The sequence below is a fragment of the Drosophila elegans genome, unplaced genomic scaffold (genome assembly GCF_018152505.1).
Source record: "Drosophila elegans isolate 14027-0461.03 unplaced genomic scaffold, ASM1815250v1 contig_149, whole genome shotgun sequence".
NCBI classification, from domain to species: Eukaryota; Metazoa; Arthropoda; class Insecta; order Diptera; family Drosophilidae; genus Drosophila; species Drosophila elegans.
Window position 1 is genome coordinate 21,682,708 of NW_024545513.1, and position 16,157 is coordinate 21,698,864.

General features: G+C 40.0%; 1 protein-coding gene across 1 annotated transcript; it reads left to right on the forward strand.

The window, feature by feature from the left end:
• The first annotated feature begins 1,363 nt into the window (after positions 1-1,363).
• Positions 1,364-15,866, forward strand: LOC108147741. The gene is given in 3 exon segments (XM_017274471.2): positions 1,364-3,921; positions 11,514-11,699; positions 14,948-15,866. Coding segments are annotated over 3 exon segments (1,410 nt in total). The 5' UTR covers positions 1,364-3,329; the 3' UTR covers positions 15,580-15,866.
• The last annotated feature ends 291 nt before the right edge of the window (positions 15,867-16,157 follow it).

The following is a 16,157-nucleotide window of genomic DNA, read 5'->3' on the forward strand; positions in this document are numbered from 1 at the left end:
TATTAAGGCCACCCCATGTGGGCAATTTTAATACTAAACTACTCGAAAAACATGAACAAAAGCATTTACTAAAACGGATATGTCATGGCCATGGTGTGTGAGTGTTTTAGTCACAATAATCATTTAACAAATACACTAAAATGTTTCAATTGTTCCCGGCCATTGCTTCCATTCCCAGAATTGTGCATCTCCTTCCTCCTCCGAAGCGCATTTCCCATACGCACCATACGCACTATACGCACCATAAGCAATTGCAATTAGATTTGTAAAATTCCGCATCGAGTGCCAAGTGCCAAGTGCAATGTGCAATGGGCAATGTGCAATATGCAACCTGGCGCCACATGTGCGTTTGTTTGCCCTTGTTGATTGTTTTTCCAGTTGGCCTGTTTAAATGTAAAATGTATTGCATTCAGCATAGAAATTGGATTTCAGATCCATTCGACATAAAAGATTTTGACAGTGACATCGTTGTGTTGTCTGGAGACAAACAAACTGCTGCCACTTGAAGCTTTCTGAAGAGGATGTCTTTGTTTGCTGAACAGGATATGCACTTTTTAAAGAGGCAAATTCAAAATTCCGAAAAAAAATGTAAATGTTTGGAAAATCCGATCAAAAAATCTATGGTGATCATCTCAGACTTTTGAATCTTCACGTTAATCACCGTTTTTGGGACGGAATTATATAAATGTTTCGTGGTAGAATTGACAAGTACAAGTATAAATTTAAAGATATTAAATATCAAATCGGAAATTACATATTTGTGCCATAGGTATTTAAATGTGTTCCCTAAGCTATGAAAAGATTTAACTGTTGTAAGTTAGACTAGAAATTAGAAATTATCAAAATCTCCAGGAGATGAAATTATCATTACAATTAAGTATATTTTTTATATAGAAATAAATAGAACCGAAGTCATTTAAAATTTGTGAACGGACAATACGAATTAATTAAATAAACTGCCTGTATTGACGGCGACCTGAACAAACCATTGGCTTATTTGTCTTTCGCCTTGCACAATAAATAACGAATTCCTTTAGCATTTCCAGCGTGCCGCAATGAGAGTGTACCCTCTCTCTCTCTCTGCCGTTTTTCCAGTGCCACCAGGGTGTATTTTCTCTTTTGGGGAAATTGTGGGAAATTATAAGGAAGTTCCTCGGCATACGGAGGGTCTATAAAAGGCCGCTCACTTTGGCGCTCGCATCACAAAGGCAGGCGGACTGCCGACGCGAGTGGAGTACGGTTAACGGCGAAAAGGACGAACCGAATAAAAGGACGAAAAAGGGCGAACTGCGAACGACGAAAAGTGAATGTAACGGAAATTCCGGGACGTTCGCGATCCTTTCTAACGGTTCGTTGCGTACGCGCGCCCCCTTCCTTTTTTTTGTGTGTGTGTGTGTGTGTGTGTGTTCCTATATTTTTCGGGGCCCCCCCTCTCCCCCTCTACCACTTGTTTTGCCAGATTCACAGAAACAAAAGTGACAAAGTATGCTTCACATTTGAATGGGCATTGGCACATGAACATGAAGCGCAGAAGGACGCGCGCTTTCAGCATAGCATCCCCGCTTCAGTCTCAATAGAATCCGAACCGCCGAACCGAACCGAAACCCCGTAACCCATCCTATAACGACACCAATACCATCATCGCCCATACCATTTCACCCCGCGCTGAGATTGTTTTTCAACTGCGTCCGTGCTTTCCCCCCAGAACACACTGTTCAAAAAGTCATCATAACAAATAATCCAAATGGGGAATTTAACATTTATATACCTAATAACATAAGCCTGAAATCAACTCGCATGATATTTTATGGCTAAAGCATTTTTATAGTTTTTTTTTATCTTTCCTACAGCATAACATGTAGTCCTGTCAAAGGTCTTAAATTAGTTTTATGTATTTAAACCAGAGACCAGCTTTAAGCAGACACTTTAAAGAGGCACATTGAGACATTTCCATGTGTTTATTTGCTGATATATGTGATGATTTAAATTAGTAATGACCTCTGGACCCCTCTTCCCATGGTAGTTTGAAAGCAAAATACTGCCCTTTGATGAATTAAATTATTCTCTCTACATAAAGAATCGTGCTCGTCCATTTAATTATGGGTTCTGGTGTCCAGACGAAGTAGCATGGTGCTTCCTTCGATTCAATTCGATTCGATTTGTCGTAATGAAGCTAGTCCACGAAGCCCCATGCAATAGTTAATATATTTTTATGGCCGGTTGTCGCCAATGTGTCCCCCCCCCCACCACCACCACCAGATCCGTAATTCGCATTCGCATCCGTTTCCCCATGCCCATCTGTGTACCCCATCTATGTATATATCCCCGCTCACTCCACAGTTGCGAATTCAAGTGCCATTGGAGCTGGAGCTCCTCTGGATTGCTAGATTGCTGGACTGTGGGATTGCTCACTTGATGGCTCCGTGGCGGGGGGTTTGCTCGATTCAATGTTTGCGCTTTTGCGTCCACAACAAGTGTGGGCACTGAGAGGTCAAGAGCTGGTTGTTTGGGAGTTTGGTTTAGGGCTGGGGAACCCTTTACGCTCCCGAATTTAGTTGCTTACATCATTTCGGGCAGTCAGCGATTTAACAAATCAAAATTAATCGACGATGACATATTTTTATTAGGATATGAGCGTGTGCTTTGAAATTCTAGGAAAAATCTACTCAAAGTTAAGGCCTTGTTACAACAGAAACCCATCTTGAATTCCTATTACCATCTAGTTGTCATAGTTATATGCTTAAGTCCCAGTAAGTTCAGTTCATGTAGAGTCATAATGATGTATGACATAGTTAATTTTAGTTTTTATAAACAAGATATGCAATAGTTCCACGTTTTGTGTGGGGTTAACATTTAAAACAGTTACGCCAAAAATATTGCAAATTTCCATACCTTATCTCAGATTTAAAACATACTTTCCGTTTACTTTAGAGAATCGATAATATACTTTTTAATGAAAATTGTGGACCTGAAATCCGGCAGAGCCCAAAATCAATCAAAAGTTATTCAATATTGATGTTCTTTTTGTTTTTGCCAGCCATTGGGTAATCCCTGGCTTATATCCAGTGCACGTAGCCAGGCGCAAAGCCATCACAAGGGTTAAGATCGCAATCAATCGTCGCTGACGGCCCAAAAGCTGCCCTCTCACCAACACCCTCTTTTCCCAAAGTGATTCATTAAGGCAATTAACACTCAGCGTGTATATGCTCAGTGTCCAGGGTCCTTAGTTCGTAGTTCTGTGTCCGGAGTTCGCGGTTAGGGACAAACATTTACCAACACCATGTCTTGCACACAGCCGCCGGTTGGGGAGAGAAGTAGAGAACCACTCAATGCTCATTGAAATTTACGATTATGCTGCGAAATTATTAAACAATATGACCGCAAGAGTTGCCAGGGAAAGCGTCGGAAACGGAGAAGGAGAAGGCAGCCAATCTACAGGGAATCTCAGGGGTCTGCTCAGCCGCACCCTGGCCAAGGTGGCCCGGGCCAATCCCGCCCAGCACGTGCCCAGCCTGCCCAGTCTGCCCAGCCTGCCCAACCTGTCCGTTTCCGCCCTTCTGCTGCAGGCCCTCGACGCGGCGGACGTGGCCCACGGCCAGCGCATCGATCATCCGACCCGTGGACCGGCGGCGACGGCGGCAGCGGCAGCGGATGTGCTGCCCGAACTGCTCGGCGAACAGACGACCGGACTCCTCCCGGAAAACGTCACCGGCAGTCCGCTGGCGGGGAATGGTGGCGCGGATGTCTACCTGCCGGCAGCAAATCTCAGCGGTTTCATTGAGTCCTCGACGACGGCGGCCATAGGCACACTGCCCATCCCCACCAGCAGCATGGCCACCTTCCAGGCCCAGACGGTGGCCACCTTCATCGCCGCCACCGGCAGCAAGAATCGCCCGACGACCATCGTGGTCTACCCAACGGGTGAGTGCCTCCATTTACCTAATTTAAATACTAAATTGGGGCCGAAAACGGCTGAGCCTTAATTAAAACAAGGCGGTACGCTACAGTCGAGTGCGTCGATTACAAGATAACCTTTCATACGCCATCAAAATTAACACTAAATATGCATTCTCGAGCCGTTTTCTTCGGAAATAGAAAATTATAAAAATTGTCAGAACGCGGCAAATAAATCTTTACATCTAAATTTCTTAATAAATTCGGAAATATTTGTTTGATTTGAAAAAAGAGAAAGTGTCTTTTGATTTAATTGTTCATTAATTCCCAAGGCTTTTGGAAATTATAAAAAATAGTGTAATATTTAATCAAAAGCTTAATTGTTTTAAAACAATTAAGTTGTGACGATTTTTCAACCAATTTCTCGATCGTTCGTTGAATTTTATAAAATATAAAATGTAATTTTGAAATCGTGATCGTCTAGATCGACTCTCCTGATGATGCTGATCAAAAATTGATATACTATATATGTCTCTTTACCGAGTTGCTAACGGCTGACTGAAATTAAAATATCCTTAGCAAGGAATACAAAGATTAAACTTCGCTGTTTTACAATTTACACGAATATGCTTTGAGATATAGTAATGGTTTTACGAAAGTTGCCATAGAAGTTATGGAAAATTTCAGCGGAGGCTGGACCAAGCCATATTGTTTTTAAACATGTTCCCAAAAAAAATGTAAATAAAATCGTTTTATGGAATATTTAATTTTTGCAATATCTGAAAGGGGAAGCTTTAATTACTTTGCTTCCATTCCTGTTTTTAATTCAATTTTGGATGTCATTTTAAACTGTTAAAAGCCTAGGTTGAATTTGTCACCGTTTTGGGCAATAATCAGCTAAGCAAGTAGCGACTACTTATTTGTCGCATCCCCGATGTTAAAAGACTCCAAACAGCCTTAAGTTAATTAGAGACATTATCCGGATAAAGCCTAAGCTCTCAGTCCTCGCATTTTTCCTCCCAACTAAAGTAATCAAATCAGTGCAGTCAAACACCCACGAGGTCGCGTGCCAGTCCTTGATCCATGCGTAAAACCGGAGTACGAGCCCATCTGCTGCCCAATTTCTGCCTTTACCACCTCCTCCACCTCCACCTCCACTTCCACTTCCACCTTCAATCCAATTAGTTGCCTCGTTGCCGGCGTTAATTTGCATGAGCTGACAACCGAGTCCTCATTATCAGCATTGACTCCGCTCCGAATCGTCCTCCGGCTGCCGCGTCAACTTATTTTTTATAGTTTCGGTGGCACGGCAAACTTTGCCCGGCTTAGCCCAATCCGAATGTTGTCCCAAGAGTTACACGACCAAGGACGAGATCGAGGCCCCTTTCCGCGCCCCATTCAGCAATTAGACAAGTCTAAGTCGCAGTAATTGCAATGAGTCGCACTCGGATATAGCTGTTGATTGTTCGGGGCAAGTGTCGCCAGCCCAACTGAATGGGTGGTAAAATGGGTATGGGTATGGGTATGGGTGGTGGGCCTTGACAGTTGGCGCCAATGTCGCAGGGCTGCGAGCCGCGCGCAAAATAGAGTCTTAAGGGGGTCTTCCACTCTCGCAGTTTCAACAAATCGATTTGTTTTTAATTCATTATCTTAATCTTTATGTGTCTGGGAAAGCGCTGCAAAAAGGATTTTATCGAAATAATATTTTTTCGCATGTTCCTGCTAACCGTAAGGTACCTATGTACATATTTCAATCAAGTTGTGCACCGTAATTTACATTTAAACGCGTTTTCCCGAAAGTAGTGTTTTTTTAGCTGCCGAATAAGACTTTTTAAAGGAGAACTAGTACGATTTTAATAATGTATTTTTCAAACTGCTCACAAAGCATACCGCTATGTTTGGCCGCGGTCGATTTTAGTCATTTTTTGTTCGGTTTTTAAAGCACATGATAGGTTAGTTCTCATATATGCTTTAAAAAGCACATTCAAGGGTTCTGAAAACCATTTTTTTTTGAAGTTTAAAGGAAAATTTACAAATTAAAAATTTTCAAATCTATGCAGTAGAACTTTTGTAATTAATTCCCTAAATAACCACTTAATTTCTCGCCTTGAGAAGAGAAGACCCTTAAAGGCTATACAGAAAAGAGATAAAAGGCAAAGAAAATTAATCTATTTATTTATATTATATATATCTATAGCTCTTGACATCATTTTTTAAATCAACACAGTTCACAAACCCGTAAAGCTAGAGCTTTGTAAACATTTTACTTTAACAATTTTGTTCTTTCTGTGTATTGTTAATGTAGATGGGCCAACAAAAATTGTCGACAACATTTTCGACTTTCCTGCTCGCCCTATCAGGCTCATCCCTCCCGTAGGCCCACATCCATATAATTTCTCCAACCCCCCACCACAATCGGCAGTAACTCCAGCATCGACGTCGAGGGGCGTAGACATGGCCTGTGGGCGTGGCTCTCCAGCTGCCGCCACCGCGTCAGTTCGACACAAGATACAACTTTTTGTCCATGCTGACAAAAAATAAAATGAGAACAAAAAGCATCGCAGAGGGCCAAAAAAAAAAAAAATACTTTGCCATTACAACGTCGCCCCAACAAAAGTGCGTAAATTCATCCGATAAAATGGTGTAACAGGAATGCGATGTCCTTCAGCTCCATTGATAAGTTAACAATGCATTCCACTTAGCGAAACACTCCAATGCCTGTTCTCCACTGTAGCGGGCTTCTCGTTTTTCACTTAAAACGGTGCCTTACTTTAATGGCACGAGTTCTCAACATTAAATAGAAAATTTACTCCAAAGATGACTGTTTTCATTTCCTGTTTGGTCGGAAACGTTTCCCTCTTACATACTTTTCAGTGAATGCAATATGGCCTTTAAGTCTACGAGCATACATACCTCGATAAAATATATCTATACCTCTTTATGTTGAAAAACAGCGAAGTTAGGCCAATTTTACCCTTAATCTGTCCTATAGCAGTAATATGATCCTTTTATTTTAGTTATTTTACGATTCTCTTTATGGAAGATAAAAAAAACGCAAAGTTTAGTTTTAATATGTGTGTCTTAAACTTAAACTACAGACAGTATAAAAGTATAAGTATTAATTCAATAAATAACAAATAACATAAGCCCCATACTTTCATTTCTATATTGAAGAGTCTGAAACTGATGTCTAAGGCCTTATTTTTAAACCACATAAGTTTTATTTTGATACTTTCATGGTATTAATTTAACACTCATCTTATTGAACATTTTCTCATACCCAATAGTTTAAAATTCAACTAACAACAGTTTACTTTCTATGACAATTTTTGTATGGTTACAGTCAAAATAGTCATTTCATAGGATTTCAAATTTTTGTTTATCCGTTCTAGTTAATTCGCTCAAGTTGCTTGAATTTTAATTCATGATTTCGATCAATTTCATTTTTTCAGTGTCCCTTTTGCTGGCATAAAATTTTGATTAATAATATAAAATTAACTTTTCTGATGAGTTAATCAAGTTAATGTTATCTCAGTCGATTCACAAACTTTTTGAAGGTTTTAATCTGAGATGCGTTTGTTGTTTTTTAATTAAATACGGTCAATTTAATATGGTATAAGCTTCGAGGACACATAAAACCGTTTTGTAAACACCACATTTTACTGGTTACTTAGCTTTCCAAGTTGGAGTTTTGTTAACAAAAGGGCCACTGGGCAACTTTGTCCGATTATGAAGCAGCAGCAACTACGAGCCAATGTAAAACTTTGGGGCTATATCAAATGCAAACTATTCTCTGTGAATGCCTGCGGACTTTGAAGTTGGCCCATCCCACATTCAACTTGGCTCGCCTCCAGTTCGGCCGCAATCAGGCTCGAGTGACTTTGATGGGAATATGTTCGAGCTACATAAATCACTTTATGCTACTCCTTACGAGCATACTCTATGCGAGTGGGAAGATGTGTACCCCAGTGTCTGTCTGTATGTGCAGACAGGTATATATACAAGTATAAAATATATGCATATATAGGCAATATATATATATGGCCTTCTGCTTCAACACTCGATGGGCTGGCTTTGTTTGTGCTGCCGATGAAGCCTTTGTAGCGCATTCCTTCGCCGACGTCAAATATGCAAACATTTAATTTCGATTCAAAGGCATCGGCGATGGGCGCGTCTGTCTGCGTGGGGCAGAGGTATTATTTTTATTGTACTTATTGAATATTTCAGCCATCAAACGATGCCTGATGACTCAGCTTGAATGGCGGACACCTTCAGCTACTGATTCCCCTCCTCCGCAAGTTTCCTTGTCGGCAGCAAACTAAAGTGAACTAAGCACTCCCACTCCGCGCCATCAATTTGTGTAAATTTGAACTGTCACTTTGAAGGCGTTAATTGGATTCAATGGCGCAGCCGGAGGGTCCCGGATCAAGGTCCTTCTCCGCCAGGAGCAGCTGGAGCTGCTGGGGGGCAGGATAAAGTGGGCCCAGCTGCGGCTCTGATAACACCGGAGTAAACATTATGAGAGTGCGCCCAGGTTCGAACTCGGATTTAATCGAATAATGTGGGGCCAACATCAAGTGCTCGTTGTGCTGCGCGAAGAGGTTTTAAAAGCTTAAAGGAGCCGACAGTGATAGGAATAAAATACCTTTTTTTTTAACCAGCTTTCGGGAGACAAACACCGCTGGGCCTGGATTAAGTCCATTGATAAGCAATTTATTGATTTACAAAATGGAACCCCCCTAAATTGAAAAAAAACTGCTATTTTTTTTTATAAAAAGCAATGCTTTGCTGAACAAGTAAATTACAATTGGAATAAAACTTTATGAGTACAAGGGGACAAGTCTGTACGTCTCAGCCTTAGAGCTACCTGTAATTTTCCAAAAAATCTTCTTTCTAGTGTAGCTCGAACTGTGTTCGAAAACAACTTCATTGTTTTTATTAATTTACGCGGAAAAAAAAATAATTTTTGAAAACATGGCAAATTTTAAAAGTTGTATTTAACCGCAAAAAGTTAAATCAATCTTCGTCAATTTAGCTGGATTGAGTTGAACTTTTGAGTGCGCAATAATCAAAAACTACATTTAAAATATAAGAAAAAAAAATGTCACTAAATTTCCAATTTGGTCTAACATCTTATCCCATCCAATGCCATACTATTACTCAATTTACAAGCGTTTTTATATAAAAACTTTTGGTTTTATTGGTTTAGAAAATAGAATTTAATACAATAGTTTCTTAACTTTGAACTATAATTTTCGGCAACCATCACAAAAGTAACACGTTTCCGAAACCCTTTAGAGCATTTTGCTTTCGACGCTTTCTTTTGGTCTGCTGATTTTATGCTACTTTTTCCACAAACACAATTTGGGCCATGGATTTTGTGGCTTAGATTAGGGCTTCCGTTTTCGAAGGAAGGGTGGTGAAAGTGGGTGGATGTGACGTATGAGTGGTTTCGGGTGGTAAATAAGGGCGTCGTGCCAAAGGATGACTTTAAAACAGCTCGTGGGTCGCTCGGAGAGATATGCAAAATGACAAATGGAAAGCAGCCTTACCTTGGAGTCTTGTGTTTTCAGTTAAATTCTTCTTTAAAACGTACTTTAACAGAAAAATATATCTATCAAATTGGTGGTCATTATCCAAATTAACTGCTAAAAATGAGGATATATTTTGACAAACTTTTTAAATCTTGTACAACTTCAAGTTTCATAACCTCTGTGCCTTTACCTTCTGTACAAATTAAGTTCTCCAAGTAATGTTATTATTACTTTTAATGTCTTTTGATTTTTAAGCATTAAATGTATTATGTATTATCTTGGTGTTTTAAACTTTATTGAATGTCAGCAGTATAAATGTGTTTTTGTTTTTAATTATTCCAAGTGCAATAAAAAAGTTATATGTGTGTTAAGCAGCGGTAGGAGATGAAGACTCATTTTATGACTGAGAGCCTAAATTAAACAGCCAAGCGAATCGTTAACGGTGGAAAATGCAAATGGCGCAAAAGGAATGTGCTCGAAAAGTCGTACGGCAAACAACCCCCTCGCAGCTCTTATCCTTCGGAAGACCTCCTCTTCTATATTATTTCGATGCCCCAGTCCTCACTTTGTTCAGATACTGTAGATGTTGCCTACTCTCGGCCGAATTTGAGGTCATGCAAATGAACCGGAAATGTGCTCCGGAATTATGAGTTTGCGTTGCCCATTAAACCAGCCAACATGCCGCACTTGGTTATTGTGATAAAATAAACATATAAATAAATAATCTTGCCTGGGTTGATGGCAATTCTGCGGCTGACCACATCACTTAGGCAAATATGTTCCCAGCCCCGGGATTTTTGGGCGTTGACAACCGAGAGCGATTAAAATTCGTGCATCATTTGGCAAGGCCATTTGTGGGGCCCGGGGGAGGAGGGCATAATGGGGCGAAATAAGGTTGGGCAAGGTCACAGCAGGCGAAATCAGAGAGGGGCGAGCCAAAGGCCGTTGGGTTACGCTGGGGTCAAGAATGAGTACGGTTGCGTGATGTTGAGCAAGATTAAGGGGACTACGTGAAAGGCACCTGAAAAAGGCAAAGAAATGTTCAATAAAATTTGGGTAAAATTATTTGCAAAAGATGGGCAAGGTGAGATAGAGTCAGGTACGCTGATAAAAACAAAGGGCTACCTCAAATTGCAAAGGTCGTGTTCTACATGGTGTAAATATGCGGAAAGTTTTATAGTTTGGTTAAAAAAAAAAAAAAGATAATCAGTAAACCACTTTTATAGCCCTGAAGAGGAAATTATAATTTCTGCCAAATGTTTGCTAAACAGTGAAGGAGACATTTCCGACCCTGTAAAGAATGTAAAGAATATCGGCATTACTAGGAGACTCGATCTTTGTTCTTATGACGCTTTTCAAACATAACTGCCAAAATTGCAGGGAAAAGTAAAATAAATTGAATATTAATCCATAACGGTTTCTAGAAAAAGAAGAAGACATAATAAAAAGACTGGATAAAAAATCGACAAAAAAAACAGTCTCGCAAAACAATTATTAAACCCTCAGTTAATTAATCTCCAACGAACTATCGTAAACAAAACATTTGTTTACACAAACTATAGATGATACGTTTTTGTATTTGCTTTGGATGTTTTATCCTGTACCGGATAAGTATCGTTTTCGATATTGTTTGCGAAGTTTTGTACCACAGGGTTAATTTGTTACTTTTCAACGAAAACAATGGGCTTTAAAATATAATTTAAATATTAAAATACCAAGCAGATTTCGCACAATCTTAAGATGACGCAGTATTTAGGTCGGAAGGGTTAAAATCAAAAGGCGGTATTCTATAGCTGCTATATTATTACACCAAATTTATAACTTTGTTGTCTTATACACTATTGATTAAATTATTAATGGTCAGAACTTTCTACGATATGCTACAACCGAAATTACATAAGTTATACTTCTCCAACTCGAAGTCTTTATACGACGGTCTGCATTTGATGGCGAAATAGAGTAGAAATATATGTAATATTAATCTTATAGCCCAAAGACATACGCTTTTTTCGTACTTTTAGATACTTTTTCATTCATCACTAATATATTATATTATACCGCCTGTTTCCCCATTTGTCATTGCAGTTTCACCCGAATCGATCGTAATCCCGATCGTGTCCTGCATCTTCGGCTTCCCGATCCTGGCGCTGATTGTGATCTGCTGCCTTCGGAGGCGGGCCAAGTTGGCCCGGGAAAGGGACAGGAGGCGCAACTACGACATGCAGGACCATGCCGTCAGCCTGGTCAGATTTAGTCCAATACATAGGCTTAGTGAGTTTGAATGTCGTGTAATTGTGTACGAACGTTTCTTTGTTCTTTGTTTCTGTTTCTCGCTTCCAATCTCTCTGGTTTGCAGCCACAGGCAGATCGATTGACTTGTCCGCACTTTCCGAACAGAGTCGAGAGACTGTCGAATCATCATCATTCATCACCACTTTCACCTCTCCCCCCCACTCACTAACTCGCATTCAGCACCAAGTTTGCATTGCACCCTTAGCTCTGTACTCGTACTCACCACTTCTCCTCCACTTTTCCTCTCAATCTATGCCTTGCCATGTTCATTAATATACACCTGTCGGCCATTGTTCTGCCTGCCTGCATCAAACGAAGTTCGCATTCGCAAAAGGGTAACAAAGAGCCCAACGCATTACCAATATCCATAATCAATGTTTTTTGAGTGCCCGCATGCCCAAAAAGACCTTGTCATATACACAGCGAGAATTAATCAAGTGCATTGCACTTAATCTGAGTGTGTTTGTGCTTCCACACAGTTTGGATAAACATTTTCAATAACGAAACACATCAAAATTAGTACTTAAATGATTTTGCACTCAGTTCGAACACCAGTTGAACTCATTTTATGCGAATGGGGGCTTACATAAATTGAATTAATAATAATAATAATTTTTTATTTAACGGGTTGAAAACAGAACGAAAATATTTTCTTTATTTTTTTTACATTGACACCAATTAACTTTTAAAAACGTTATATATTTTGGAATATCTACGTATGTACATATATACTGAAAAACATTTTAATTAAATAAAAAGGGAAATACTAGTGGGTATAAAAAGTGATAGATGGATATGGCTATAACGATTCAACGGCTTATTATGCTGATCAAGCTAATCCATACATACTCGTATTGGGTTTATGCGACTGTAAGCATAGTAAAAGCTGCCCTGCACCATTAAAACCTGTAATATTATTTAGAAGATCTTGAAGAAGTCCACTATTGTCTATTACAATTTCATTATTTAGACAATGATTTACTTCAGTTGTTTCAATTAGTCTAATTACAAAAAAAAATCCAATAATGCAATTTCTAAATTCTGTACTCCTTTATTCTAAAACAAAACAATATTAAAATTCTGTCCTCCTTGATTCCCCCTAAAAAGGAACATGTGTAGAAACAGAAATGTAAACTTCAGCGAACGTGAGCTGAGTGAAAGCAGTGCACCTTGGCTGGGAGAAAGTTACACACTGGGCGACAGGGAGTAAGTTGGCACCCCTCCTTTGCCAGTTGTATACGGGTTTATGAGCTGCTTTACAAGTGTCAAGGAGAAAGGGCTGCCTGCATTTTGAATTTGCATAGCATACCTTTGGGCGCTCGCAGTCCTTTTTGCATATCACAAAATCACGAAATCGGGGGCAGGTAAAGAAAAGCAAAAATGGGAGCTAGTATGTAGCCCGCTATTTAAGAATAGCAACATGCCAGGACCCTTGCCGTTTGGACGACCAACCACCCCCCTCCCCCTTCACGGAGCTGCCACGCACACTAAGCCACGCTTTCGTGCGAGAATTCCACTGCTATATGCACGCACGAACACGCAGGACATTTTTATAACTGGGAGGCGAAGAGTGAAACTGCCACTTCAGGTCTCTTAAAGAAGCACTATGAAAAAAACATAAGCAAAATCAACCCTTTTCATACAACATTTTCAAAATATAGGTGTATATGTAAAGACTAGGGTGTATCGATTTAAAAGTCCAAAAATCGTATTGTTATCAATATTGCCAAAGGAACTAAGAAAAAGGTCGAAGTAGTAGACATATAGTTCCTTAAACAATATTGCTTAGAATTGTCCACAGATTACGTTTCGCCCCTCCGATTGATCACTCCTTTTTGCATCCCAATATATTGACCCACCCTAATATGTATGCTGTCACCTTTTTAAAATTTATTCAGCATTTTATACAAGTATCTATTGTGAAAAGTGCTCTTATTTGACGGTTTTTCTGCAAATACCACAACAATTTTGATAATGACAATCAAATAATCTAATTTGCATTTTTCAGTCTAAAAGCTTTTAAAACATATCGAACGTAATACAATTCTATAAAAGTGACTAATGTTATTTGTGATTGGTGGTATTAAAGTATATTGGTGGTATATATAAAGTATAAAGACAGAAAACAGGGTTTTTCTGACAAAAAGTAAAGTGTAAAATACTTTAACGGCTTCATCGTTTACAACCAGCCTATCAATATGGTTCCTATAACAGATATTGCGATAAAATTGCAAATGTAGTCTTGAAATGTTTTAAATAAAGTCTTTTTCAAGGGTATTTGTAATCTTTTTTTAAAGTCAGGTAGGATAAGATATACATATTTTTGCAAAAGCATTCACCATTTGTAGTGCATTTATTTACGGTGCAGCTCTAGAACGACTGATGATCAAGGCAGAGTGACGAGGTCGCCACAACCGCAGTTCAAAAACAAAAACAGGCAACCGCAAACGACACTTGTTTTCGGTTGTGTAGCTTTTTGCCCCCAAAACAACTCATATTTTTTGCAACCCCACACGGGGACATACGTTTTTTGGCATACATTTCGCAACACGATAACGCATCGCCGCAGAAGCCATTGTTCTTGTCCCTTCCAATTTCGTAACTTTTTTCGCACATAATATTTTCGCCAGGCAAATCACATTTGCCCTTCTTTGGCAACTAAATAAATTAGTCAGAGATGAAAATAAAATAAGTTGAGCGTTGAAAGAAAAGTTTACTTACGTACTCACCGCAAAAAGTTTAGTTTAAATGAGTTTCTGTTTTTCCGAAATTTTTTAGCATACTTGCTGGGATTTTATACGCTAGTTTTTCTTACATTTTATTAGCATGGAGCACTAGTTAGTTTTTACTAAACTTTATTTACTCACTGCGTTGCAAAATTTTGAACGAAAACCCACTGCAAGAGTATAGAAATGTATTCAAGGATATAGAACTTGTACTGGAATTGCTACCAAATTTTATGACTTTTTTGTTTGTGAAATGATATATTATGCTATGAAGAAACATTTCGTTCTTTCTGACAATAAATTAAGTGCCATTCAAGACAAGGGATGCGGTGCTAGTAAATCACTTTTCAGGCTAGAATACCCAAGTGCGTGACACTTGCGTATTATTTACATTTTAAAAGTGTCGCCTACAATATCATCCATATCCTGAAAGTCCTTCGCTTTCGTGCATTTAGCTCTCCGCCCAATGATGCTGACTAAAATGAATTCTGTGTTCCACAGATTACCGATCGTCGCGAGCTATCAGTCTACGTCCTGAACGAAGCCTAAGCCAGGGCTTCACCTCCCTGGAGCTGGACACTGTGCTGGAGGAGCGCTGCAGTGACGTGGAGCAGACCCAGACGGAGATGTTCAACCCCGAGTCGCCGATGGACACCACCTCCTACAAGATGTCCTTCTCCTCGAGCTAACAGTTAGCCAAGCCGCAGCCGGAGCGGGCTGTGAGCCAGCCCGAGTCCGAGTGCCAAGAATCTGGGGCGAAGGTTGCTTCGCTGGCCAAATCCTCCCAGCTGGTGCCTCCGCCGCAGCTGCGCAAGGCGGCCAGTGTGCGGGACGATCCGGCTGCCTTGGCCAAGCGGAGGAGTCGCCTCCAGGAGCTCCGGGCTGTCAGTTGCGCCGGCGGTGGGAGCGGCGGCGAGGCAGCTGCCGCATTTGGCAAGCGGGAATCCAAGCGCGATCGCCGGCGCGGAGCAGCAGAATCGGGTGCAAACAACACTGCGGAGTCCCCGGTCATGCGAAAGTCGCAATCCCTGGACGCCGCCGAGAGCTACTCGCTGGCCAGCATCCAGGCGCCGCTCTGGGTGACCCTCACCAATGCCCGAACCATCGACGAGCTGGCCCAGCAGAAGCTATGAGCTCCAACTCTAACTCTAACTCCAGCTGCATCTGCATCTGCATCTCCACCTGCCCACCAGTTCCAGTCCATTAGCAATGCCCAACGCCCCGCCTGAAAGAAAACCTCTAAATGTTTAGACGGAATTTCCAATTAGCAACATTACTAACACAAAATATATATTTACATCAATAACATGTTTGATGAAGTTAAAGACCAACAGAAATAGTAAAAGGAACCTAATATTAAATTAAACGTTAATTGTTTTTTTTCTGAATAAGGGTCGAGACGGATTTCAAGTGACAGCTTAAAATATTATATTTAGTTAAGGGGCCAGTAGGGTTTAAAAATTATTATTTTCAGTTATTAAAATAAACAAGAAAGGAAGCAAACTTCGGCAAGCCAAAGTTTATACACCCCTTTAAGACGTCTAAATTTCGAATTCTTAAATCGTAATTCTAAAATAATAAACAATTACTAAATACTGGAGAAATATACAAAAATGTAATAACAGCAGTTATATTTTTTTTTTAATTTTTTTCACTATTGTTCATATGGAAACTATATGATATAGTCGTCCGATCCGGCATGTGTCGACTT